Consider the following 23381-nt stretch of genomic DNA (forward strand, 5'->3'; position numbering starts at 1 on the left):
TCTAAACTGAACCAGCAGGTCACAACTCCCAAGGAACCATCTGCCATGTGGGGATCATTGGCATCATCCCATACAAAGCATCATTGGCATCATCCCATACAAAGTTCCTATGGTCCAGGCCAATCGTCTTAGCTATAACTAATTCTGCTGCAATTTTGGCAGAGGGCTCATGGGGGTCACACTATTTATGGATGTGAGTAAAGTCCAAGACCCTTGCAGCTGTGGGCTCGTGGCCGGGTGGGGCTGAGCCCCGCTCCTGAGTGAGTTGAAACCTCTTTCGTTCAGTTGCAATGCTAATCTACTAAAGGGTGGACCCTCCCCAAATCTGAGTGGTGCAGCAAGCACGTGGGTCAGGTTGCAATGCCTGGAACTGGGAGCTGAGCCCAGCCCCGCCCCAGCCAGGAGCCGCTGCTGTAGGATAAGCGCAGGGAGCGCTCACTTTCTGTCACCCGCCAACAGATCCCCGCCATCCTACCTTCCATGACAGATAATTGTTTTCCTGCACCTCTGCTGTGAAATTTATTTCAATTGTCCCTGACAACCTTGCAGCCCTCGCTATAATTGTAACAGAAATTTAGCCACATTGAGGCAAACCCGGGTCTATCGCGCAGTGCAGACGTACCCTTAGGCACATTGGAAAATTATGCCCTAAATACTATTGCCTCCAGTCACACTGCATGGGTACAAATTCACCTTACACTGGATCTTCTCCAATACAAGTCTATTAAAAGCCAAGAGAAAGCAGCTGTAATTATTTTCATTGGTTTCATTTCTACAGCATGTTTTACACAAACAAATTAAACCCGATCTTACAAAGCCACAGGCTGCAAGACAAACAGCCACCAAGGAAATGACATGAATTGCTGCACAGGAGCAAATATTTCAAAGAAGGTTCAGAACCGGCTGCTCGGATAGTTGTACTTGCTTTTGTGGTCGGTTTCAAGCCATTCATTTTGACAGCTTTGTTCTGTTTGTTCCACTAGCAAAGCGCTTGGGCTGTTTGCTTTTTCAGTTCTCTCTCCCAGCTTTGGGTTACCAAGGATGTGGAAATTGCTCCCCCAGCTCATCTGTAGAGGAAATGGTTGGAGCAAAGGAGAAGCAGAAGAGTCCATGAAGTAAACACAAAAATCAATTTACCTTTGAGTAGTGTGGAAAAAAAAATGCAATTTCTTGGCACAAACCAGAGACTTCGAGAAAATATATCGGTGAGGAATTCTCCAGTAGGCAGTGTGGCCTAATGGATAGCAGCGCACAGGCCTGAGACCTGGGTTCTATTCCTGGCTTTACTACTGCATGATCTTGAGTAAGTCACTTCCTGCCTCAGTTTCCCCGTCTGTAAAATGGGGGTAATGATACTGACCTCCTTTGTAAAACACTTTGAGATCTGCTGATGATAAACTCAGAATTGTTGTTACAAATGAGGAGCCAAATAAAATGCACAGGTACCAAAGCCACTCCAATCAGGGGAAAAAGAACAGGAGGACTTGTGGCACCTTAGAGACTAACCCATTCATTTGAGCATGAGCTTTCGTGAGCTACAGCTCACTTCATCACTGCTCACATGCATCCGATGAAGTGAGCTGTAGCTCACGAAAGCTTATGCTCAAATGAATGGGTTAGTCTCTAAGGTGCCACAAGTACTCCTGTTCTTTTTGCGGATACAGACTAACACGGCTGCTACTCTGAATCCAATCAGGGGGTTAATCATGATGTATTGTGCTGCATGAAGTGTTTGCAGTGCATCCAGGATGCCCCTTACAGCCCCACAGACTGTGGGCTGACAAGGCCCAACCCTGCGTTCCTGGTGCACCCAGCACTATTCCACTCGAATCAATGGGAATTTGGGGTGCGCAAACATGCGGGGTCAGAAACTGCAGAGTTCGGAGGCAGGTGACAAAGCTTGAGCTGTTCCGGAGTCTGGAAATCCACTCACAGGGGTTTCCTGGTCTCATTTCTGAAGCGAGCCACACTCAGGTTTCTCAAGAGTTTGTCACCCCTGTGTGGAGCCTCATTTTGAGAAGAACCCGGCTCCTATTCAGGGCACGTCTACACGGCAGCTGGGAGCGGAGCTGCCCAAGCTGGTGCACTAATAAATAGGGGTGTAGCTGCGGCAGCTCATGCAGCGGCTCTGCTCCCGGCCTGAGTATAGTTGTGCCCGATCGCCGGTGTCCGACCTTGCATAGCTCGCCCAGGCCACCGTGGCCACACTGCTATTTTTCGAGCTCTGGCTGGGTTCAGCTGGCGCGCGTCTGTCTCCCCTCCCTCCCAGCTGCAGTGTAGAGGCTCCATCAGGGTACGTCCACACGGCCAGAAACACCCCACGGTAGCGAATCTCAGAGCCCGGGTCAAATGACTCAGGGTCCCGGGGCGAAAAGGAGCAGTGTGGACATTCCTGCTTGGGCTGGAGCCCAGGCTATGAAACCCAGTGATGGGGGAGGGTCTCAGAGCCAGGGCTCCAGCCCGAATGGGAACGTCTACACTGCTGTTCTTAGCCCCATAGCACAAGCCCCTTGAGCCTGAGTCATTTGACCCAGGCTCTGAGACTCACTGCTGTGAGGGTTGGGGTTTTTTTGGTTTTTTTCCCCCAAGTGTAGACGTAACCTCAGGAACTGACATAAGGGCTAGATTTTCACAAGTGCTCAGTGTATTGGGTGCCTATTGGGCAGCTGATCTCTTGAGTATCCAGCTGTACGTGTTCCAGTGGGAGTGGCAGAGGCCTCTTGAAAATCATGTTAGTTAGGTGCCTAATGGGAGCTGGGCTCTTAAAAAAAGCTGGCCCGTTGTGAGTGCTGAACCCTTGGGAAAATCCTTTGCCATAGGCAGCAGGTACTGTGCCGTCTACACAATCACACCTTTACCCAGCATTGTATGCAATAGCCTGACCCGTCAGGAAGCCCTGGTACAAGCTGTCTCAGTTCAACACAGAAGCATGTCTAATACAATCTCTTGCATGTTCTCCATGGTGCCGCATCCTGGTGGTTATTTTATTTTTCCGAATCATAACAATAGATCCATGTTTGATTCAAATGCAGATAAGAAATAGTTTGTCCCCAAAGAGTTCTTTAAAACAACAACAACAACAACAAAACCTTGTTCAAAGCATCTATCAGCACAGCACATCCCCCCAGGATGCATTTGTCACCAGGATGTTAGACCTTTTCCACTTGAGCAGCGTACCAGACGGGTGCTTTTAGATTTCATCTTTCATGATATTGTTTATTACAATCATGCTATTCGCCAAGTATCTGCTTTTGTCTTTCATGGGTAAAGCTTTTGCATTAGTCATTGTGTTAAAGTTTGGAATTGAGAAAGGAGCCTTTTCAATAGGATATTGGCTTTCATGATATCGGGTAGCTTCGGACAGTTCTGATGCAGTTGAGATGCTCTTCATTCACTTGTGCACAGTTTTAGTATAGTTTCTAATGCTCTACAGCCAGAGCACTGATATCATTCGATTGCATTTGTTTTTATTCTGATTTCTCCAGTTTATTGAGGGCAGATCATGATCTGCTGAAAATTGACTCTAATAACACACCCTCTTTTATTCCTACAGTGGTACAAGTGCAGTTATTTTTGCACCAACTTCAGTCGTTCCTGTTTGTGAACATTAATGATACAGCGAAGATCCAGTGCTCTTCCAAAAAACAATTTTTAGCAGGAGGTATAACAGCTCGGTGGTACAGGAGACGGGAAGGTGAGGCCCCCATGTTAATTAAGGGATGCTCAGATAATCAAAATGCAAGTAAAGTTGCTTGCATATTGGAAGGACACAACTTGACACTGGCTATCTACAATGCCCAACGGAATGACTCGGGGGTTTATTACTGTACCAATTCATACATCACCTTGACTTTTGACAACGGATCCACCCTGATTGTTGGAGGTAAGGAAACAGAACTGGATGATTAGAAAAGAAATGGAATGACAATGCTGACATAGTTCATGTGCACGTTAAAATGTTAAAAGCTGGTGTGATTGTTTATCAAAGATTGAATTGTTAGAAGACAGACTGTGTGAAACCAAAAAGGAGCAAATAAACATTAGATGCTGAAAGAACAGAAAAAATGTATTTTGCACAATTAAAAATATGAAATTAGTGGAAAATAAACTCTTCGCGATAAATAAAACTTTGCGATTTTCTGTCTTCAGGGCACATGCTGGGAATATTTTTAACCTATGAGCCATATTGGAATGAAACAATACTTTGAAATTAGGAAATGTTCTTAGGACTGCATCAGTTTCTAAGATACCACAGAGTTTCCATACTTTTAAGTGCAAATATGTGTTTAGTTTGGGCTGGATATCATTTGATTTGTCAGATTCTTCATATTTTCCTATTGTACAACACATTTATCCTTTGAGCTACTTTCATCTTGTACGATTAACCCCCTGAATCAAACTGCAGCTCAGCTGAGCCTCACACTGAGCTCTGTGCTTTCTCCTGCTCAGACAGTTACACCACCAGCAGTTGGGTGCTGACTCTGGCTCCATCTCCCCACGGCCTCCTCTCCCCCGGGACGGCTGATCTGGCTTGCGTAGTCCATGGAGTTTCCAACCTAGTCCAAATTTCCTGGAGTATTTCTGGGGATCTACAGGAACAGGGTCTGATGCGTTCACTGAAAGCCAAGGATGGATCCTTCCTGTTCATAAATCACATTAGCGTCCCGGTGGACACCTGGACCAGTGGGAAGATTTTCACCTGTGATGTTAAATTCAACTCTTCTGGCAAGAGTGTTAAGAAAATTGCCAGGTATATTCAAGGTGAGTGATTTTATATTAGCTTCTGGGAGTAGAGGGGAGTCAGATCAATAGCCCAGTGAGGGCCTGGTCCATGACTGGGACTCCAAGACGCTATGATGATTATGTTGGTAATTAGAAATGCAAAGTGTCCATGGTCAGAGCTACTTAAAGTAATTTATAATTAGAGAAAGTTGTGACCTATTGGGTAATATGTAGGAGCAGGCAGATCTGCAGAGAACTTTGGGAAAGGAGGAAAGGGGAATTGCACTGCTCACAGACAGTGATTTTCAATAGAAAATGTCACGCCAACAGTACCTGTAAAGCACCTTACAGAGTTAAACGATGACTAGTGTCAGAGGGAGAAGGGAACAGAGGCACTTGCAGGTGCAGAGAGCTGTTTCCTGGTGAGATGTGGAGAGGCGATGAGGTGAGGAGAGACCTACAGGGAGGATTTTGTAGACGGGAGAAGGTGCAGAGACTATTCTGATTACAGGAGAAATCATCAGCCTAATGAAAGGGGCACAACAGAAAGAGGCTGAAAGATGCTGAAGGCTCCTGTATCCTCACTCCTCGGGGGTTAAGGCCCGTGGTGAAATGGGGTCAGGAGGGAAGAGCTGGATGTGGTGGCATCACGACCCTCTTGGCTCAAGTCAGCCACTTACTTGTGTCCGGTTTTTAGCTTCCTCCACAGCCCCTGCCAGGGAGTGCTCACTTTACATTGTGCCCCTTGCGGCTGGAGCTGGTCTGCTGCTGCTGGTGGTGTCTCTGAGCCTCGTCTGGACCCTCTGCCCTTCCACACTAGGTAATAAACACAGCCCAGCCCAGCCCAGCTCAGACCAGACCATCTCCCTTAGGGAGAAATCCTGCTCCCCTGCTTGCTACTGGGGACTGCAACTGTCCCGTCCAACACACGAACACGCTGCAAATGTCACAACTGCCAGCACTGATCTCCGAATGTTTGTTTTCTGAAACTTGAATGTCCTGTGTCGGGAGAACGGCTTTGTTCTCCGTGACAAAGGGAGCGATGTGGAAAGGCTTCTACTGCCCCTGGCCCAGGCACCTGGTGTGTAGTTCACAAAGAGCACTAGCCTGTCTGACGAGCCCCTCTCCATTTGCCATCATGGAGGTGCCCTGCGCACCCACAGCTCGGATGCACCATTAGTCAGTGAACTGCAGCTGGGGGAGTGACCGTGGAAGAGGAACTTTGACTGTTGTCTTTGTTTGTTCCAGGATTCCAGCCCAGGGTCTCAGCACCCCCAGCTTCCGAGGAGCCCCAGGTACGGCTCTTTACAGACTGTTTCTATCTAAATCAACGTGTGCAGTGTTTGTTGTAGCCGTGTTGGTCCCATATTAGAGAGACAAGGTGGGTGAAGTAATATCTTTTATTGGACCAACTACTCTTTGGTGAGGAAGACACGCTTTCGAGCTTACACAGAGCCCCTCTTCAGGTCAAGAACATGTACTCAGAGTGTCAGTTTCTCTCAGCCATTTCTAGTCCCTCAGTCCAACTTCATAGATTTCATACTTAAACAGATTGATCTTGAAGCGAAGGTGAATGTGAGATCTAGCTGTTGGAGTAGCAGAAGGGGAGCAAGGAGCTTTAATGCTACCTCTGGTACCAGTTTACTGTGGGATAGTGGGCAAGTCACTTCCTGCTCTGTGACTCAGTTTCCCCATATATAAAAACTAGACTTACTGCGCAAGAATGAGGAGAACTTTAATGTTCTATTGTTACTGACCATACCCTTTACGGGGTTTTTGTGTGCAGCTGGGAACATTTTTGGAATTTAAAAGATAAAGAGCAATAAGAAATTATATTTGTTAGGCGCATGAAGATTTTCCAGTGCAAGGTGCTGTGGGCCTGATCCAAAGCTCCCTGACTTCAGTAGGAGACTGTCCATTTATATGGGGTTTGGATCTGGCAAAATATGATCAGCAGGTGAGTTCTTAAAGACAGAATCCAGTGATGGTTTTGAACACACACAATTTAGAGGACAAGCAGGAGAATCCAAGATAAGTGGGAATTTTCCACAAGGCTAAACTCACTTGTATGTTCAGTTATGTCAAGCTTGATCTCAGCTCTGTCTGATCACCTCCTTCATTTTGCAAGGTGGTGGCTAATTTTTCTAACTGTTGCCAAACAGGGTGGAATCTTATACGCTCATCTGGATTTTGATTCACGGAATCGCAACGGACGCACGTTGCAGCGACCGGCCAGAGGGAAACGTGTAAAACCCTGAACTGTCAAGTGCAGGGAAATCCACACGTGGGAACCGATGGCTGGTTCTCTGCTGATTGGACATAGCAGCTGGAAGAAGACTCTGTTTGTCTCCGTCTCCTTTCTTTTTGTATTTTTTCCACTTCTCTGTTTAGAATAAAAAGCTCAGAAGATCCCCACAGGGTCCAGCCTCATCAGGTGGGAAATCTCCTTTTGGGGTATAAAGGCATCATGGTGTAGATGACCTTACACATCACTTGTGTATTAGATTGGAAGCTCTTTGGGGCAGGGAGTGTCTCTTTGTCTTATGTTTTGTGCAACGTCTAGCACAGAGAGGCTCTGGTCCATAACTGGGGCTCCTGGGTGCTATGGTAATACAATCATCATCATCCTCATCATCATCCTCCCTCTCTCTACAGAGGGACATGGACACAGCTGAACGGCTGCAGCTTCCCTGCACAAAGAGTGAGGCCAGATGGCAGAAGCCGGCAGAGGGGACGTGCAGCCCCTGTCTACGCCACAGCTCCCAACTCCCCTGATCCTCAGCAGGCGCATGCTCCCTTTGCAGTAAGGTTACATGGACGTGCTGTGGGATTGGGAAGGGGAAGGATGGATGCGGGAGCAGCTGGGAGGGATGAGAATCTCTTCCCAGGCCACTGCGGGAGCTGCTACTCCAGTGCTTCCTCTGCAGGCTGCTGCTTTCCCCCATGGGCGAGATTCACAGAGCCCCATGGGCCAGCCCCTCTGCGCCATCTAATGAGAACAACACGTTATCGGTGACTGGAGCTCTCCTAGGCCCTGAGCCTGCACGCGCTGCCTGTTTACATCACAACTTGTTGTTCAAGCTGTCATTCGAACTGTCACTCATTAAAAACAGACGGCAACCCCACTAGTGATGTTTGTTTTGCCTCTTTTACCTGTTCAATGCATCAATCTCACTTTATTGTGTAATAAGAACGGTGACCTCTTAAATTCTTTGGGCCCAATTCTGCTCTGGTTTACAGCAGTGTAAATCTGTAGGAGCTCTGTTGCAGTCACTGGAGTTACTCCAAATTCATTCCGGTGTCTCTGAGAGCAGAATCTGGCCCTTTCTATCTAACTTAGCATCTGCGTTTCTTTTGGTGGATGCTACAACCAATGTGTTACAGAGAACCAATGCAGTGAGCTGTAGCTCACGAAAGCTTATGCCTAAATAAACTGGTTAGTCTCTAATGTGACACAAGTCCTCCTGTTCTTTTGGCGAATACAGACTAACACAGCTGCTCCTCTGAAACGGAACGTCTTGCACGCACACCTTCAAAATATGGTGGATGGTGATCATTTCCACTAAAGGCAGGACAAGTTGTGGGCTTAATCTGCCGCAAGGGAGATTTAGGTTAAATGGTAGGAAAAACTTTCTAACTCTCAGGGGAGTTCAGCTCTGGAACTGGCTTCCAAGGGAGGTTGTGGAATCCCCGTCACTGGCGGTTTTAAAGAACAGGTTGAACAAACACCTGTCAGGCATGGCCTAGCTTTACTTGTCCAGACCCCTGTACTGAGGCAGGACCTTGATGACTTGTCAACTTCCCCTACAGCCTGACATGTCTATGATTCTCTGAGTGCCGATAAAAAATGAATGGCTAAGGGCCTGAATCTGATTTCCGGTTACTCTGAGGACTGAACCTAACAGGGCTGCAGGAGGGCCCTGATTCCCAATGAGCCTTCATATTGAGGACTTGAATGAATGGTGACTTGAAGTCACTGAGGATGCTTTCAGCAAGACAAAAGTATCTGGCTCTGGTTCCTTGGCCAACTTCCCATTTAGGTTATTACGAGAGATGGTCAGGTCTTTAGAGGGACCATTTCTTTCTCAGAAAACTCCTATTTGTTGAAATGGAGATTTTTTTTTCAATGGGAAAAGGGTCAGCTTTGATGAATGTTTTGACTTCACAAAAAGTTTCAGAATTGAAAAATGAACCATTCTGGTTCTTCAGTTCAAAATGACGCCATGCTTAGAAGTTTAAGCTAGTTATTGATTCAATAAAATGTAACCTGGTCAAAATTTCATATGGTGAAAATTGAAAGGAAACATTTCAAAATTCTTAAAACAAAATGCTTCCTTTCATCCAAACCGATGATGATTTTTGGTTCCAGGAAAATTTTTGAGATTTTGATTATTCTATCCTAGTTAGTGAGAGGAAAAGTTTTCAGTATCTTGAAAATTTGTGTGGGGTGGGAAATCCATTTTCTGCCTAGCCCTGGTAATTACATTCATGTAAAATTGCTCGTGTAGCTGCAGTTGGCTACATTGCACCTTTCCACTTCCTGCCCTAAGGCACTGCGCAGGGCTGCTGTGGGTCTGTCAAACGGCTGCCCCGCTCCACCCCCACCATGCATGAAGAGATTTCTATACACAGTGTAAAAGCCCAATCCTGCAAGGTGCTGATGCACTGACTGTGATGTGCTGGGCAGACACAACACTCTGCAAAGTCAAGGGGAATGGTGGGTGCTCGGCTGCTTTTAGGTTCAGTGCCTAAGTCCAGTTTCTTAAAGCAATTTACATTGTAAAGCATTTTGTTGGGATCCCTCGAGCAGTAAGTAAAGCATTGTGCTGGTGTCAATCAGTGTTCCTTGGAGGTTTATAACAGGCGCTTTCTTTTATAAGGGATTTTGCTGGGCAGCCACTGTGCTTGAATAACGTTATGATTTCTATGGTCTCATCTGTATTGCCGCTGACAACATTCAGCCCATTAACAGCGAGCCTGGGGACCTGATTCTCATCTGCATTAAGCCCTTTTCCACCATGGTAACGTACAGGGGCCTTTAAGTGGGTGTCATTGTAATTTCTGCTCCTCTAAACTCCTCGTTCCACTGGGGCAAAGGAGAAGCTGTGTAATTGTGAGTAATGCCCTTGGGCTAGAAATCAGGCAGAATCTTGGCCAGTCCAGTCGTCCTTCGTCAGGCCAAACTCCTGCTTCCACATAACATTGCCTCAGTCAGGGACTGCAGGATTTAGCCCAGGTCACGCCCCAACCATGGGAGGGAGGGAGTGAAAGGGAAGGCAGGAAGAAGGTAGATGGTCCCCAGCATTAGAGTGTTGCCTGGAAGGGGGTTGTAACAGATCGATCCCCACTTTGCCAGGGGAGCTGCAGCCAGTCAGTCCAGTCTCAGAAAATGGAGTAGGGTCTAAGGAGACGTGGACAAGTAACCGAGGGAATCTGGTCTTTTCTGAGCCAATGGCTCTATTCGCTAGCCCATGTTGCCCTCTATTGTCAGCTGTTTCAGAAGGGTCACTGATAGATGCACTTTCCTTTTTGTGCAGCCAGACGCAGCTTTTTAACCAGCCCCGTTCAGTTTGGTTTTAGCCAGTTTATTGCTAGATCCAAGCAGAGGCTCTTAACTTCCATTGACTTCAGTAAGAGTGAGGCTCCTAACCCACCTAGCCATGTTTGAAAATCCCACGAGGCACCTCTCTGCTTTATAGGCACTGAAATACTTTTGACCATCTGGCCCTAAGTCACTGTTGAGAATGGGACTTGTACTCTTGAAAATTGCATTCCACGTTGTCTTCTTTCTCAAATGTCAGAGCTTTCAGTGTGATTATTTAAGGTACAATTAAAGTCCTCCAAGACAAGATGCCGAACAATCATTACATATCTGTGTTGTACCACCCAGAAAGATGATACCTTAAACCAAACATGGAAGACTGGGCAGAGACTTACGTTGGGAGTCTCAGAAGACCTTAGTGATTTAGGAGCATTCTCCTTTGAAAGTCAAAGGGACTTGTGCTCTGAAGTCATGGGGATTTGTTTCTATAGATCATCCATATTCTGGATGTTTAAATTTATTCTCAATTATCATAGTACACCCCTGAGCCACTGCAATGCAGAGAAATTCTACAAGACATGCTATAGCCTCTTTAACCCATCCCTCTAGTATCTATCACCACAGCACATCCTCCTTGGAGGCGTTCCTCACTGGACATAACCAAGACACTGTACACAGTCACTGCAGCAGTGCACTGGGCATCAGCCTTTGGGCCAGTGTGTCAGGATTTTGTTCTACTTGTTTAATGAAAATGATCTTTGCCGAGTATCTGGTTTTATCTTCCTTAGGTAAAACTTCTGCATTAAGCTTTGGAATTGAGAGAACAGCCTCTTCAGTAGGACACCAGTGTTGACTATGATATGTTTTCAAGCTTTAGCTGCATTTTAATAGCAGGTTATTTTAGCATTTGGGATGCAGAGAATAAATATTATCAGATTAAGTAATTTCTTTTACTGAGCTATCCATTCCATCTGTGGCAGTTGGAGACCTGATGGAAACTGCCTATAACAATATTTTATTTCTCCAGTACTGGGAGTGCAGTTATTTCTGCACCAGACTCAGCGGATCCAGTTTGTTGAAGTTAATGACACCGCCAAGATCCAGTGTTCTTCCACAGAAAACTTGGAGGGAGGAAATAACATGTTTTGGTATTTGAGAAGAGAAGGTGAGACACCAACATGCATTAAGCGCTGTTGGGATGATCAAAATGTAAGTAAATTTGCTTGCAAACACGAGACACACAGCTCGACACTGGAAATCAGCACTATCCAAAAGACGGAGTCTGGCATTTACTACTGTGCATATAAATACAGCAGCTACCTGATCTTTGGGAATGGATCCACACTGATTGTTGGAGGTAAGGAACCATATAGCTTGTTTAAGGAGACTAATAATTGATTAACAACCCATATTTCATGTTCCTATTAAAATGAAACAAGATACCATAGCTATTGATGAATGGTTCAAAGGAAAGCATGCTTTAATGCAAACAGTTCAGCTAAACATGAAATACTATGGGTACAGAGGGGATATAATACACATACATTTTATAAGTAAAAATGTTAAAACTTGAAAGTGCCAAAAATAAACTATTGACGTTTCTCTGACTGTTCAGGGCACCCAGGTAGGGAATATTTCTAACCTAAGAGCCTCGACTACATGAAACTATATGTTGAGTTAATGAAATGTTTATAAAAAATTTAAAATTTGCACACAATTTTCCTCCTGGCTAGTGCAGATACGTATTGCTCTACAATCTAGTTAGCGGTAGCGTGGTGATTTACTATTTCCTTCTTTAATAGATGTGTTTCTTGGAATTAATGTCTCAGTGATTGTTGTAGCTACGTTGGTTTCAGGGTATTAGAGACACAAGGTGGGTGAGGTAATAGCTTTTATGGGACCAGCTTCTGTTGGTGAGAGAGACGAGCTTTCGAGCTGGCAAGGAGCTTTGAGTAAATTCCCAGACCTGAAGAAGAGCTCTGTGTAAGCTCAAAAGCTTGTCTCTCTCACCAACAGAAGTCCTAGTGAAAGACTAACATCTTTAATCAGACTGCAGCTCACTAAATTCTCCACCTTCTTCTGCTCAGACAGTTATACCAAGAGCAGCTGGGTGATGCTTCTGGTCCCATTTCCACGTGACAGTCAAGTCACTGGGGCAGCGAATCTGGCTTGTGTGATCCATGGAGTGTCCAGCCCGGTCCATGTTTCCTGGAGTGTTTCTGGGGAGCTGCAGGAACAGGGGCTGACACGCTCACTGAAAGCAAAGGATGGATCTTTAACCCTCATAAATCACATCAGCGTCCCCATGGACACCTGGACCAGTGGGAAGAATTTCACCTGTGAAGTCAAATTCAACTCTTCCGGCAGCAGTGTGAAGAAAAGTACCAGGTATCCTGCAGGTGAGTGATATTATATTTGAGGGTTAAGGGAGACTCAGATATGAAATAGGGGTGAAGTGGCCACAGTCAGAGCTCCTTCTATGTAACTTTCCATCACAGAAAGCAGAATTATTCTGTCTTAGTTAGAATTTCTCTAGAGAATTTGGAGAAATGTGAATTGAGACATTACAGGGACCACAAGACAAAGTAGCTCTGATCTCTAGGGCAGCTTTCACCCAGATTGTACATATGAATCCCTGTAAAGTACTAAATAATAATAAATAACAGGAGTAAAGGGGAATTGAGAGGTATTTGAGAAGAAAGATGTTTTCCAACGACAGGTTTCATAGTGGAAGCCGTGTTAGTCTGTATCAGCAAAAGCAACGTGGAGTCTTTGTGGCACCTTAGAGACTAACAAATGTATTTGGGCATCAGCTTTCGTGGGCTAGAACCCACTTCATCAGATGCATGGAGTGGAAAATACAGGAGCAGGTATAAATACATGAAAAGATGGGAGTTGCCTTACCAAGTGTGAGGTCAGTCTAACGAGACAATTCACTTAACAGCAGGATACCAAGGGAGGAAAAAAAACTTTTGAAGCGGTACTTGAATGGGACAGTGGCCCATTTCAGACTGTTTCCCCAATAGTAATTTCCCCCTACTGTTACTCACACCTTCTTGTCAACTGTCTGTTTATTTGCTTCCTCCACAGCCCCTGCCAGGGAGTGCTCACATTACATTGTGCCCCTTGCGGCTGGAGCTGGTCTGCTGCTGCTGGTGGTGTCTCTGAGCCTCGTCTGGACCCTCTGCCCTTCCACGCTAGGTAATAAACACAGCCCAGCCCAGACACTCCCCCACTGAGAGAAATCCTGCTCCCCTGCTTGCTACTGGGGACTGCAACTGTCCCGTCCAACACACGAACACGCTGCAAATGTCACAACTGCCAGCACTGATCTCCGAATGTTTGTTTTCTGAAACTTGAATTTCCTGTGTCAGGAGAACGGCTTTTTCTCCGTGTCCAAGGGAGCGATGTAGCTTCTACTGCCCATGGCCGAGGCGCCTTGTCTGTAGTTCACAAAGAGCACTAGCCTTTCCGATGAGCCCCTCTCATTGTGCCGTGCATGGTGGTGCACTGCGCACCCACAGCTCGGACGCACCATTAGCCAGTAAGTACAGCTGGGGGAGTGACCGTGGAAGAGGAACTTTGACTGTTGTCTTTGTTTGTTCCAGGATTCCAGCCCAGGGTCTCAGCACCCCCAGCTTCCGAGGAGCCCCAGGTACGGCTCTTTGCAAACTGTCTCTGTCTAAATCAATGTGTCTGTCTTAGACATTTCTAATCCATCAGCTTCATATATTTGGCACTTAAACTGATTGATCTGGAAGGAGGAGGTGAAAGTGAGATCTAGCTGTTGGAGTAGCAGGAAGGGAGGTCCGAGTCTTACTGTGAGCTTTAATACTAGCTACTGATAATGGGCAAGTCACTTACTACTCTGACTCAGTTTCCCCATGTGTAAAAAGTGAATAACTAGACTTACTGTACAAGGATGATGGGAAGTTTGATGTTTTATTGGTTCTGACTGTACCCTTTACAGGGTTTTTGTGCAGCTGGGAACATTTTTGGCACTTAAAAGATAAAGAGCTATAACAAATTATATTTGTAAGGCACATGAAGATTTTCCAGTGACAGGTGCCGTGGGCCTGATTCAAAGCTCAGTGACCTCATAGGAGACATGGGGTTTGTATCTGGCAAAATATTATCAACAGGTGAGTTTTTAAAGTCAGAATCCAGGGCTGGTTTCCACGCACCGTTTATAACACGCACGTTTACAGGACAAGCAGGAGAATCAGAGATGAGAGGGAATTTTTAATCAGGCTAAACTCACTTAGATATTCAGTTCTGTCTCAGCTTGTGTCCCTTCATTTTACAAGAAGGGGGCTAATTTTACTAAATGTCACCAAACAGGGTGGAATCTTATACGCTCATCTGGATTTCGATTCGCGGAATCACAACGGACGCACGATGCAGCGACCAGCCAGAGGGAAACGTGTAAAATCCTGAACTCTCTGACGCAGGGGAATCCACATGTGGGAACTGATGGCTGATTCTCTGCTGATTGGAAGTAGCAGCTGGAAGAAGGCTCTGTCTGTCTCCGTCTCCTTTCTTTTTGTATTTTCTCCCCTTCTCTGTTTAGAAATAAAAGGGCAGAAGACCCCCACAGAGTCCAGCCTCATCAGATGGGAAATCTCCTTTTAGGATATAATTATAAAGGCATCAGGGTGTAGATGACTTTACACGTCACGTGTGTATTAGATTGGAACCTCTTTGGGGCAGGGACTGTCTCTCTGTTCTGTGTGCAGCGCCTAGCACAACGGGGCCTGGTCCATAACCGGGACTCCTGGGTGCTATGGTAACACAATCATCGTCATCCTCCTCCCCCTCCTCCTCCTCTCGTCTGCAGAGGGACCCAGACACAGCTGAATGGCTTCAGCTGCCCTGCACAGAGTGAGGCCGGGTGGCAGGAGCGTGAAGAGGGGATGTGCTGCCCCAGTGTATGCCACGGCTCCCCTGGCCCCCAGCAGGCACATGCTCCCTTTGCAGAAACGCCACATGGACGTGCAATGGGATTGGGAAGGGGAAGGATGGATGCGGGAGCTGGGAGGGGTGAGAATCTCTCCCCAGGCCAGGGCTGGAGCTGCTAGTCCAGTGCTTCCTCTGGAGCAGTGTTTCTCAACGACCCGTCTGTGGACCAGTGCCAGTCCCTGAGATCTCCCTGACACAGTTTAGGAAGGCAGCCAGGCGGGCCCTGGTACCCAAAAGGCAGAGAAACGCTGCTCTAGAGTCTGCTGGTTTCCCCCAAGGGCGAGATCCACAGAGCCCTATGTCCCAGCCCCTCTGCGCCATCTAATAACAACACGTTACCAATGACTGGAGCTCTCCTGGTGCCTGAGCCTGCTCGCGCTGCCTGTTTACATCACAACTTGTGGTTGGTCAAACTGTCGTTCAAACTGTCACTCATTAAAAAGACCCAGAATTGATGTTTGTGTGTCTTGCCTTTTTTATCTGTTCAATGCATCAAGCTCAGCTTATTGTGTAATAAATAAGGTGATCTCTTAAATTCTTTGGGCCAGATTCTGCTCTGGTTTACAGCAGTGTAAATCTGGAGGAGCTCTGTTGCAGTCAGTGGAGTTACTCTGGATTTACTCCGGAGTCTCTGAGAGCAGAAGCTGGCCCTGTCTATCCCACTTAGCATCTGTGTTTCTCTTGGTGGATGATACAACAAATGCGTTACACAGAACTTCTAACACACATCTTCAACTATGGTAAGAGCTGTCCACTAAAGTCTGGAGAAGAAGTAATGGGATTAATCTGCAGTAGGGAAATTTAGGGTAGGTGTTAGGAAAGGCTTGGTAACTCTAAGGAGAGTTTGGCTCTGGAACAGGCGTCCAAGGGAGGTTGTGGAATCCCCGTCACAATGGAGGATTTTAAGAACAAGTTAGACAAACATGTCCAGGATGGTCCAGGTTTACTTGTCCAGACCCCTGTGCTGAGGCAGGCCCTGGATGATTTTTCAAGGTTCCTTCCAGTCTGACATTTCTATGATTCTCTGAGTGCCAATCAAAAATGAATAAATAAAGGCCTGAATCTGATCTCATGTTACCCTGAGTACTGAGACTAACAGGGTTGCAGGAGGGCCCAGATTTCCATTGTGACTTCAAACTGAGGTCTTGAATGAATGGTGACTTGAAGTCACTGAGGATGCTTTCAGCAAGACAAAAGTATCTGGCTCTGGTTCCTTGGCCAACTTCCCCTGTGGGTAATTACAAGAGCTGGTCAGGAGTCTTTAGAAGAAACTTTTCTTTATCAAAAAATACCCATTTGTTGAACTGAAGATTTGTTTTCAATAGGCAAGGCGTTTGTTTTGATTAATTTTTTTACTTAATAAAAAGGTTTCAGAATTTCAGAATGAAACATTCTGGTTGTCCAGGTCAAAAAGACATCTTGCTTAGAAATATACACTAATTATAGTGGGAAAAAAATTACTTTTTCTTGGTCAAAAATGTATATGTTCAAAATTGGAAGGAAACATTTCAAAATTCTTAAAACAAAACACTGCCTTTCACCCAAACCGAAAATGATTTTTGGTTGAAGAAATGATTTGAGATTTTGACTTTTTGTACCGACAGAGGAAAATGTTTCAGTCTCTTGAAACGAAATCCATTTTCTGCCCAGGCCTGGTAATTACAAGAGTGTAAAATTGCTCCTGTCGCTGCCGTTGGCTACATTGCGCCTTTCCACTTCCTGCCCTAAGGCACTGCGCAGGGCTGCTGTGGGGCTGTCAAACGGCTGCCCCGCTTCACCCCCACCGTATATGAAGAGATTTCTATTTACACTGTAAAGGCCCAATCCTGCATGGTGCTGAGGCACTTCCTGTGACTTGCTGGGCAACCGCAACGCTGAGTAAAGTCAAGGGGAGTGGTGGGTGCTCAGCTGCTCTTAGGCTCAGCTCCTACCTTCCATTCCCTAAAGCACTGTACATTGTAAAGCATGTTCGCTGGGAACCCTAGAGCAGTAAATAGGGCTTTGTACCATTGTCAGTCCGTGTTACTAGGAGGGTGACAACAGGCCCTTACAGGAACTGAGCTGGGGAGACATTGTGCTTGAATAGCGTTATGATTTCTATGGTCTTATCTGTACCACCGCTGACAACCCCTTAACAGCGACCCTTGAGATCCGGATTCTCATTTGTACTAAGCCCCTTTCCACCACGGTAATGCACAGGGGCCTGGAAGTGGGTGTGAGTGTAATTTATGCTCCTCTAAACTCCTCTTTACATTGGTGCAAAGGGGAAGCTGTGTAATTGTGAATAATGCCCTTTGCTACAAATCAGGCAGAATCTTGGCCAGTCCAGTCGTCCTTTAAACACCTGCTTCCACTTAACATTGCCTCAGTCAGGGACTGTGGGATTTAGCCCAGGTCGCTCCCCAACCATGGGAGGGAGGAAGGCAGGGGAGGGAAATGGAAGGAAAAAGGAAAATGGTCCCCAGCATTAGAGAGCTGCCTGGAAGGGGTTTGTGACAGATCGATCCAGGGGAGCTGCAGCCAGCCAGAGCAGCCTCACAAGTGGGGTGCGGGCTACGGAGACATGGCCAAGGCACCCAGGGATTCTATTCTTTTTTGAGCCAATTGCTCTAATCACTAGCCCACATTGCCCTCTGTTGTCAGGTGTTTCAGAAGGGACATTGACAGATGCACTTTACTTCTTTCTCCCTGCTTTGTGCAGCCAGACGCAGCTTTCTAAGCAGCCCTATTCAGTTAATTTTAACCAGTTTATTGCTAGACTCAAAGGGTGGCGCTTAACTGCCATTGATTTCAGTAGGAGTGAGGCACCTAACCCTCTTAGCCAGGTTTGAAAATCCCACTAGGCTCCTGTCTGCATTTATAGGCACCTACATACCTTTGAAAATCTGGCCCAAAGTAACTTTTGGAAATGGGACTTAGACTATTTTGAAAATCATGTCTTATGTTGTCTTTTTTTCTCACACATGCCAGAGCTTTCATGATCTACAGTGTGGTTAACAGTCCTCCAAGATAAGACAAGACAACAACCGTTACATGTCTTCGTTGTGCCACCAAGAACTGTGCTACAATAAACCAAACATGGAAGGCTGGGGAGGATTTACATTGGGATTGTCAGAGGCCCTAAGTGGTTTAGGAGCATTTTCCTTTGAAAGTCAATGGGGCTTGTGCTCCGAACTCATGTGGGTTTGTTTATTTACATCATCCATATTCTGGACATTTAATTATTCCGTATTATTATTTACATCCCTGTGCCACTAGACGGCAGAGAAAATGTACAAGAAATGCTGTAGCCTCTGAAGAGTCTTTAGCCCACCCATCACCACAGCACATCCTCCTCGGAGGCGTCCCTCACTGGAAATGACCAAGACACTGTACCCAGTCACTGCAGCACTGCAGTCGGCGTCAGCCTTTGGGCCACTGTGTCAGGATTTTGTCCTACTATTTTTATGAACATGATCTTTGCCGAGTATCTGCTTTTATCTTCTTTAGGTAAAACTTCTGCATTAAGCTCTGGAATTGGGTAAACAGCCTTGACAGTAGGACACTAGAATTGAATACTCTATCTATGATATGTTTTGAAACTTTTGCAGGATATTAATTGCATTTCCATTCACTTGTATAAAGTTACAACTGCTTTTTAAGCATTTGGGATGCAGAGAATAAATATTATCAGATTAAGTAATTTCTTTTGCTGAGCTATCCATTCCATCTGTGGCAGTTGGAGACCTGGCGGACACTGACTAGAACAATATTTTATTTCTCCAGTGCTGGGAGTGCAGTTATTTCTGCACCAGACTCAGCGGATCCAGTTTGTTGAAGTTAGTGACACCGCAAAGATCCAGTGTTCTTCCACAGAAAACTTGGAGGGAGGAAGTAAAATGTTTTGGTATTTGAGAAAAGAAGGTGAGAAACCCACCTGCATTAAGCGCTGTTTGGATGATCAAAATGTAAGTAAATTTGCTTGCAAACATGAGACACACAGCTCGACACTGGAAATCAACAACGTCCAAAAGACTGAGTCTGGCATTTACTACTGTGCATATAGATACAGCAGCTACCTGATTTTTGGGAATGGATCCACGCTGATTGTTGGAGGTAAGGAACCATAGCTTGTTTAAGGAGACTAACAACTGATAGATAAAGCCTATTTCATGTTCCCATTAAAATGTGACAAGATACCATAGTTATTGCTGAATGGTTCAAAGGAAAGCATGCTTTAAGCCAAGCAGATCAGCTAAACGTTAAATGCTTTGGGTATAGAAGGAATATAACAACATTTATTGTTATAAAATATATGTGTAAAACTTGAAAGTGCCAAAACTAAACTATTGAAGTTTCTCTGTGACTGTTCAGGGCACCCAGGTAGGGAACATAAGACAGACAAGGTGGGTGAGATAATATCTTTTATTGGGCCAACTTTGGTTGGTGAGAGAGACGAGCTTCCTTGCTGACACAGAGCTCTTCTTCAGATCTGGAAAATGACACTCTGAATATGTTTCCCAGACCTGAAGGAGAGCTCTGAAGCAGCTTGAAAGTTTGTGTCTTTCACCAACAGAAGTTGGTCCAATGAATGGTTTTACCTCACCCACCTTGTCTCTCTGAGTGAAAGATTAATACCTTTAATCAGACTGCAGCTCATCTGATCATTGCACTGAATTCACCACCTCCGTTTGCTCAGACAGTTATACCAAGAGCAGCTGGGTGATGCTTCTGGTCCCATTTCCACATGGCAGTCAAGTCACTGGGACAGCGAATCTGGCTTGTGTGATCCATGGAGTGTCCAGCCCGGTCCATGTTTCCTGGAGTGTTTCTGGGGAGCTGCAGGAACAGGGGCTGACGCGCTCACTGAAAGCAAAGGATGGATCTTTAACCCTCATAAATCACATCAGCGTCCCCATGGACACCTGGACCAGTGGGAAGAATTTCACCTGTGAAGTCAAATTCAACTCTTCCGGCAACAGTGTGAAGAAAAGTACCAGGTATCCTGCAGGTGAGTGATACGATATTTAAAGATAATGGAAACTCAGATGCAAAATATGCATGTGACCAAGATGAGAGCTGCTTCTATGTGATTTTCCATTACAGAAATTTGGAATATTCTATGGCTTCATTAGAATTTCTCCAGAGAATTTGGGGAAAAGTAAATTGAGGTGTTACAGGGACCACAAGACAACAGACCTCTGATTTCTAGGACAGCTTTCTCCCAGACTGTCCATATAAAGCACTGTAAAGAGTTAAATAATAATAAATCCCAGGAGTAAAGGGGAATTCAGAGGCATTTTAGAAGAGAGATGTTTTCCAGTGAGATATGCAAAGTGATGGAGAGGCAGTGAGGTGAGGAGAGACCTAGAGGGAGGATTTTGTAGATGGCAGAAGGTCCAGAGAAGATTCTGATTACAGGGGAAAGAATTTGCCTAAGGGAAAGGGGGCAACACAGAGGGTGAAAGGTGCTGAAGGCTCCTGTCGCCTCTCTCCTCAGGGGTTAAGGCCTATGGTGAAACTGGGATCAGGAGGGAAGAGCTGGATGTGGTGGCATCACGACCCTCTTGGCTCAAGTCAGCCACTTACTTGTGTCTGGTTTTTATCTTCCTCCACAGCCCCTGCCAGCAAGTGCTCACATTACATTGTGCCCCTTGCGGCTGGAGCTGGTCTGCTGCTGCTGGTGGTGTCTCTGAGCCTCGTCTGGACCCTCTGCCCTTCCACACTAGGTAATAAACACAGCTCAGCCCAGCCCAGCCCAGCTCAGACCATCTCCCTTAGGGAGAAATCCTACTCCCCTGCTTGCTACTGCGGACTGCAGCTGTCCCGTCCAACACATAAACATGCTCCAAATGTCACAACTGCCAGCACTGATCTCCGAATGTTTGTTTTCTGAAACTTGAATTTCCTGTGTCGGGAGATCGGCTTTGTTCTTAGTGACAAAGGGAGCGATGTAGAAAGGCTTCTACTGCCCCTGGCCCTGGCACCTTGTCTATAGTTCACAAAGAGCACTAGCCTTTCTGATGAGCCTCTCTCTATTTACCATGCTTCGTGGTGCACCGGGCACCCAGTTGGGGGAGTGACCATTGGAAGAGGAACTTTTACTGTTGTCTTTGTTTGTCCCAGGACTCAAGCCCAGGACCTCAGCACCCCCAGCTTCAGAGGAGCACCAGGTATGCCTCTTTGCAAACTGTCTCTGTCTAAATCAATGTGTCTGTCTCAAGAATTTCTAATCCGTCAACTTCTTATGTTTAGTAATTAAACTGGTTGCTCTGGAAGGAGAAGATGAAAGTGAGATCTAGTGGTTGGAGTAGCTGAAAGGGAGCAAAGAGCCTTAATACTAACTCTGGTATCAATTTACTGTGGGATAGTGGGCAAGTCACTTACTGCTCCGTGACTCAGTTTCCCCATGTCTAAAAAGTGGATAACTAGACTTATTGCTCAAGGATGATGGGAAGTTTGATATTTTGTTGTTCCTGACTGTGCCCTTTACAGGGTTTATGTGTGGAGCTGGGAACATTTTTGGCACTTATAAGGTAAAGAGCTTTGAGAAATTATATTTGCAAAGCACATGAAGATTTTCCAGTGACAGGTGCTATGGGCCTGATCCAAAGCTCAGTGGCCTCAATAGGAAACTGTCCATCGACATGGAGTTTGGATCTGGCCAAATGTTGTCAGTAGCTGAGTTCTTAAAGTCTAGGAACCCAGAATCCAGCGCTGGATTCCATTCTGATAACACGTACCGTTTATAGGACAAGCAGAAGAATCAGAGATGAGATGGGATTTTTCATCAGACTAAACTCACTTGGATGTGCACATCTGTTTCACCTTGTGTCCCTTCATTTTGCAAGGGGGTGGCTCATGTTACTAATTGTCGCCAAACAGGGTGGAATCTTATACGCTCATCTGGATTTTGACTTGCGGAATCACAAGGGGCGCATGATGCAGCGATCAGCCAGAGAGAAACGTGTAAAAGCCTGAACTGTCTAGTGCAGGGGAATCCACAAATGGGAACTGATGGCTGGTTCTCTGCTGATCGGACGTAGCCGCTGGAAGAAGGCTCTGTCTGTCTCCGTCTCCTTTCTTTTTGTATTTTCTCCACTTCTCTGTTTAGAATAAAAAGGTCAGAAGATCCCCACAGGGTCCAGCCTCATAAGGTGGGAAATCTCCTTTTGGGGTATAAAGGCATCATGGTGTAGATGATTTTACATGTCACTTGTGTATTAGATTGGAAGCTCTTTGGGGCAGGGAGTGTCTCTTTGTTCTGAGTTTGTGCAGCCCCTAGCACAATGGGTGCTATGCTAACACAATAATTGTCATCATCATCCTCTCATCTGCAGAGGGACCCAGACACAGCTGAATGGCTGCCGCTTCCCTGCAGAGAGTGAGGTCAGATGGCAGGAGCCTCCAGAGTGGATGTGCAGCCTCTGTATACACCGCAGCTCCCAACTCCCCTGATCATCAGCAGGCGCATGCTCGCCTTGCAGTAACGTAACATAGACATGCAATGGGATTGGGAAGGGGAAGGATGGATGCAGGAGCTGGGAGGGGTGAGAATCTCTCCCCAGGCCAGGGCTGGAGCTGCTAGTCCAGTGCTTCCTCTGGAGCAGTGTTTCTCAACGACCCGTCTGTGGACCAGTGCCGGTCCCTGAGATCTCCCTGACACAGTTTAGGAAGGCAGCCAGGCGGGCCCTGGTACCCAAAAGGCTGAGAAACGCTGCTCTAGAGTCTGCTGATTTTCCCCAAGGGCGAGATCCACAGAGCCCTATGTCCCAGCCCCTCTGCGCCATCTAATAACAACACGTTACCAATGACTGGAGCTCTCCTAGGCCCTGAGCCTGCACGCGCTGCCTGTTTACATCACAACTTGTTGTTGGTCAAGCTGTCGTTCAAACTGTCACTCATTAAAAGACCCAGAATTGATGTTTGTGTGTCTTGCCTTTTTTATCTGTTCAATGCATCAAGCTCAGCTTATTGTGTAATAAATAAGGTGATCTCTTAAATTCTTTGGGCCAGATTCTGCTCTGGTTTACAGAAGTGTAAATTTGGAGGAGCTCTGTTGCAGTCAGTGGAGTTACTCTGGATTTACTCCGGAGTCTCTGAGAGCAGAAGCTGGCCCTGTCTATCCCACTTAGCATCTGTGTTTCTCTTGGTGGATGATACAACAAATGCGTTACAC

At 46.1% G+C, this 23381-nt stretch overlaps 3 protein-coding genes across 3 annotated transcripts; all 3 read left to right on the top strand.

Moving 5' to 3' along the window:
• Nucleotides 1-3206: 3206 nt before the first annotated feature.
• LOC140902506 (uncharacterized) lies at nt 3207-6980 on the top strand. Its single transcript, XM_073322653.1, has 6 exons — nt 3207-3264; nt 3554-3883; nt 4450-4761; nt 5432-5542; nt 5971-6017; nt 6885-6980. Exons 1-6 carry the CDS (start codon nt 3207-3209, stop codon nt 6978-6980), a joined length of 954 nt encoding a protein of 317 aa, XP_073178754.1.
• Nucleotides 6981-10986: 4006 nt separating this feature from the next.
• On the top strand, nt 10987-15665 carry LOC140902759 (immunoglobulin kappa light chain-like). The gene is made up of 6 exons (XM_073323200.1): nt 10987-11052; nt 11292-11621; nt 12352-12663; nt 13355-13465; nt 13873-13919; nt 14606-15665. Exons 1-6 carry the CDS (start codon nt 11010-11012, stop codon nt 14699-14701), a joined length of 939 nt encoding a protein of 312 aa, XP_073179301.1. The 5' UTR covers nt 10987-11009; the 3' UTR covers nt 14702-15665.
• Nucleotides 15666-18543: 2878 nt separating this feature from the next.
• Nucleotides 18544-23125, top strand: LOC140902775 (immunoglobulin kappa light chain-like). The gene is made up of 6 exons (XM_073323220.1): nt 18544-18712; nt 18989-19318; nt 19902-20213; nt 20821-20931; nt 21329-21375; nt 22088-23125. The coding sequence occupies exons 1-6, from the start codon at nt 18670-18672 to the stop codon at nt 22181-22183; spliced, it is 939 nt and encodes a 312-aa protein (XP_073179321.1). The 5' UTR covers nt 18544-18669; the 3' UTR covers nt 22184-23125.
• Nucleotides 23126-23381: the final 256 nt, after the last annotated feature.

Source organism: Lepidochelys kempii, chromosome 24 (genome assembly GCF_965140265.1).
Source record: "Lepidochelys kempii isolate rLepKem1 chromosome 24, rLepKem1.hap2, whole genome shotgun sequence".
Taxonomy (NCBI): domain Eukaryota; kingdom Metazoa; phylum Chordata; order Testudines; family Cheloniidae; genus Lepidochelys; species Lepidochelys kempii.

Bases quoted from the DNA above. Each gene is read 5' to 3' on its own strand.
- LOC140902506 (XM_073322653.1), top strand. From the start codon at position 3,207: ATGATATTGTTTATTACAATCATGCTATTCGCCAAGTATCTGCTTTTG. The intron at 3,884-4,449 runs GTAAGGAAACAG...TCTCCTGCTCAG, and splicing joins ATCCACCCTGATTGTTGGAG to ACAGTTACACCACCAGCAGT. The intron at 5,543-5,970 runs GTAATAAACACA...TGTTTGTTCCAG, and splicing joins CCTCTGCCCTTCCACACTAG to GATTCCAGCCCAGGGTCTCA.
- LOC140902759 (XM_073323200.1), top strand. From the start codon at position 11,010: ATGAAAATGATCTTTGCCGAGTATCTGGTTTTATCTTCCTTAG. The intron at 11,622-12,351 runs GTAAGGAACCAT...TCTTCTGCTCAG, and splicing joins ATCCACACTGATTGTTGGAG to ACAGTTATACCAAGAGCAGC. The intron at 13,466-13,872 runs GTAATAAACACA...TGTTTGTTCCAG, and splicing joins CCTCTGCCCTTCCACGCTAG to GATTCCAGCCCAGGGTCTCA.
- LOC140902775 (XM_073323220.1), top strand. From the start codon at position 18,670: ATGAACATGATCTTTGCCGAGTATCTGCTTTTATCTTCTTTAG. The intron at 19,319-19,901 runs GTAAGGAACCAT...CCGTTTGCTCAG, and splicing joins ATCCACGCTGATTGTTGGAG to ACAGTTATACCAAGAGCAGC. The intron at 21,376-22,087 runs GTATGCCTCTTT...GTCGCCAAACAG, and splicing joins CAGCTTCAGAGGAGCACCAG to GGTGGAATCTTATACGCTCA.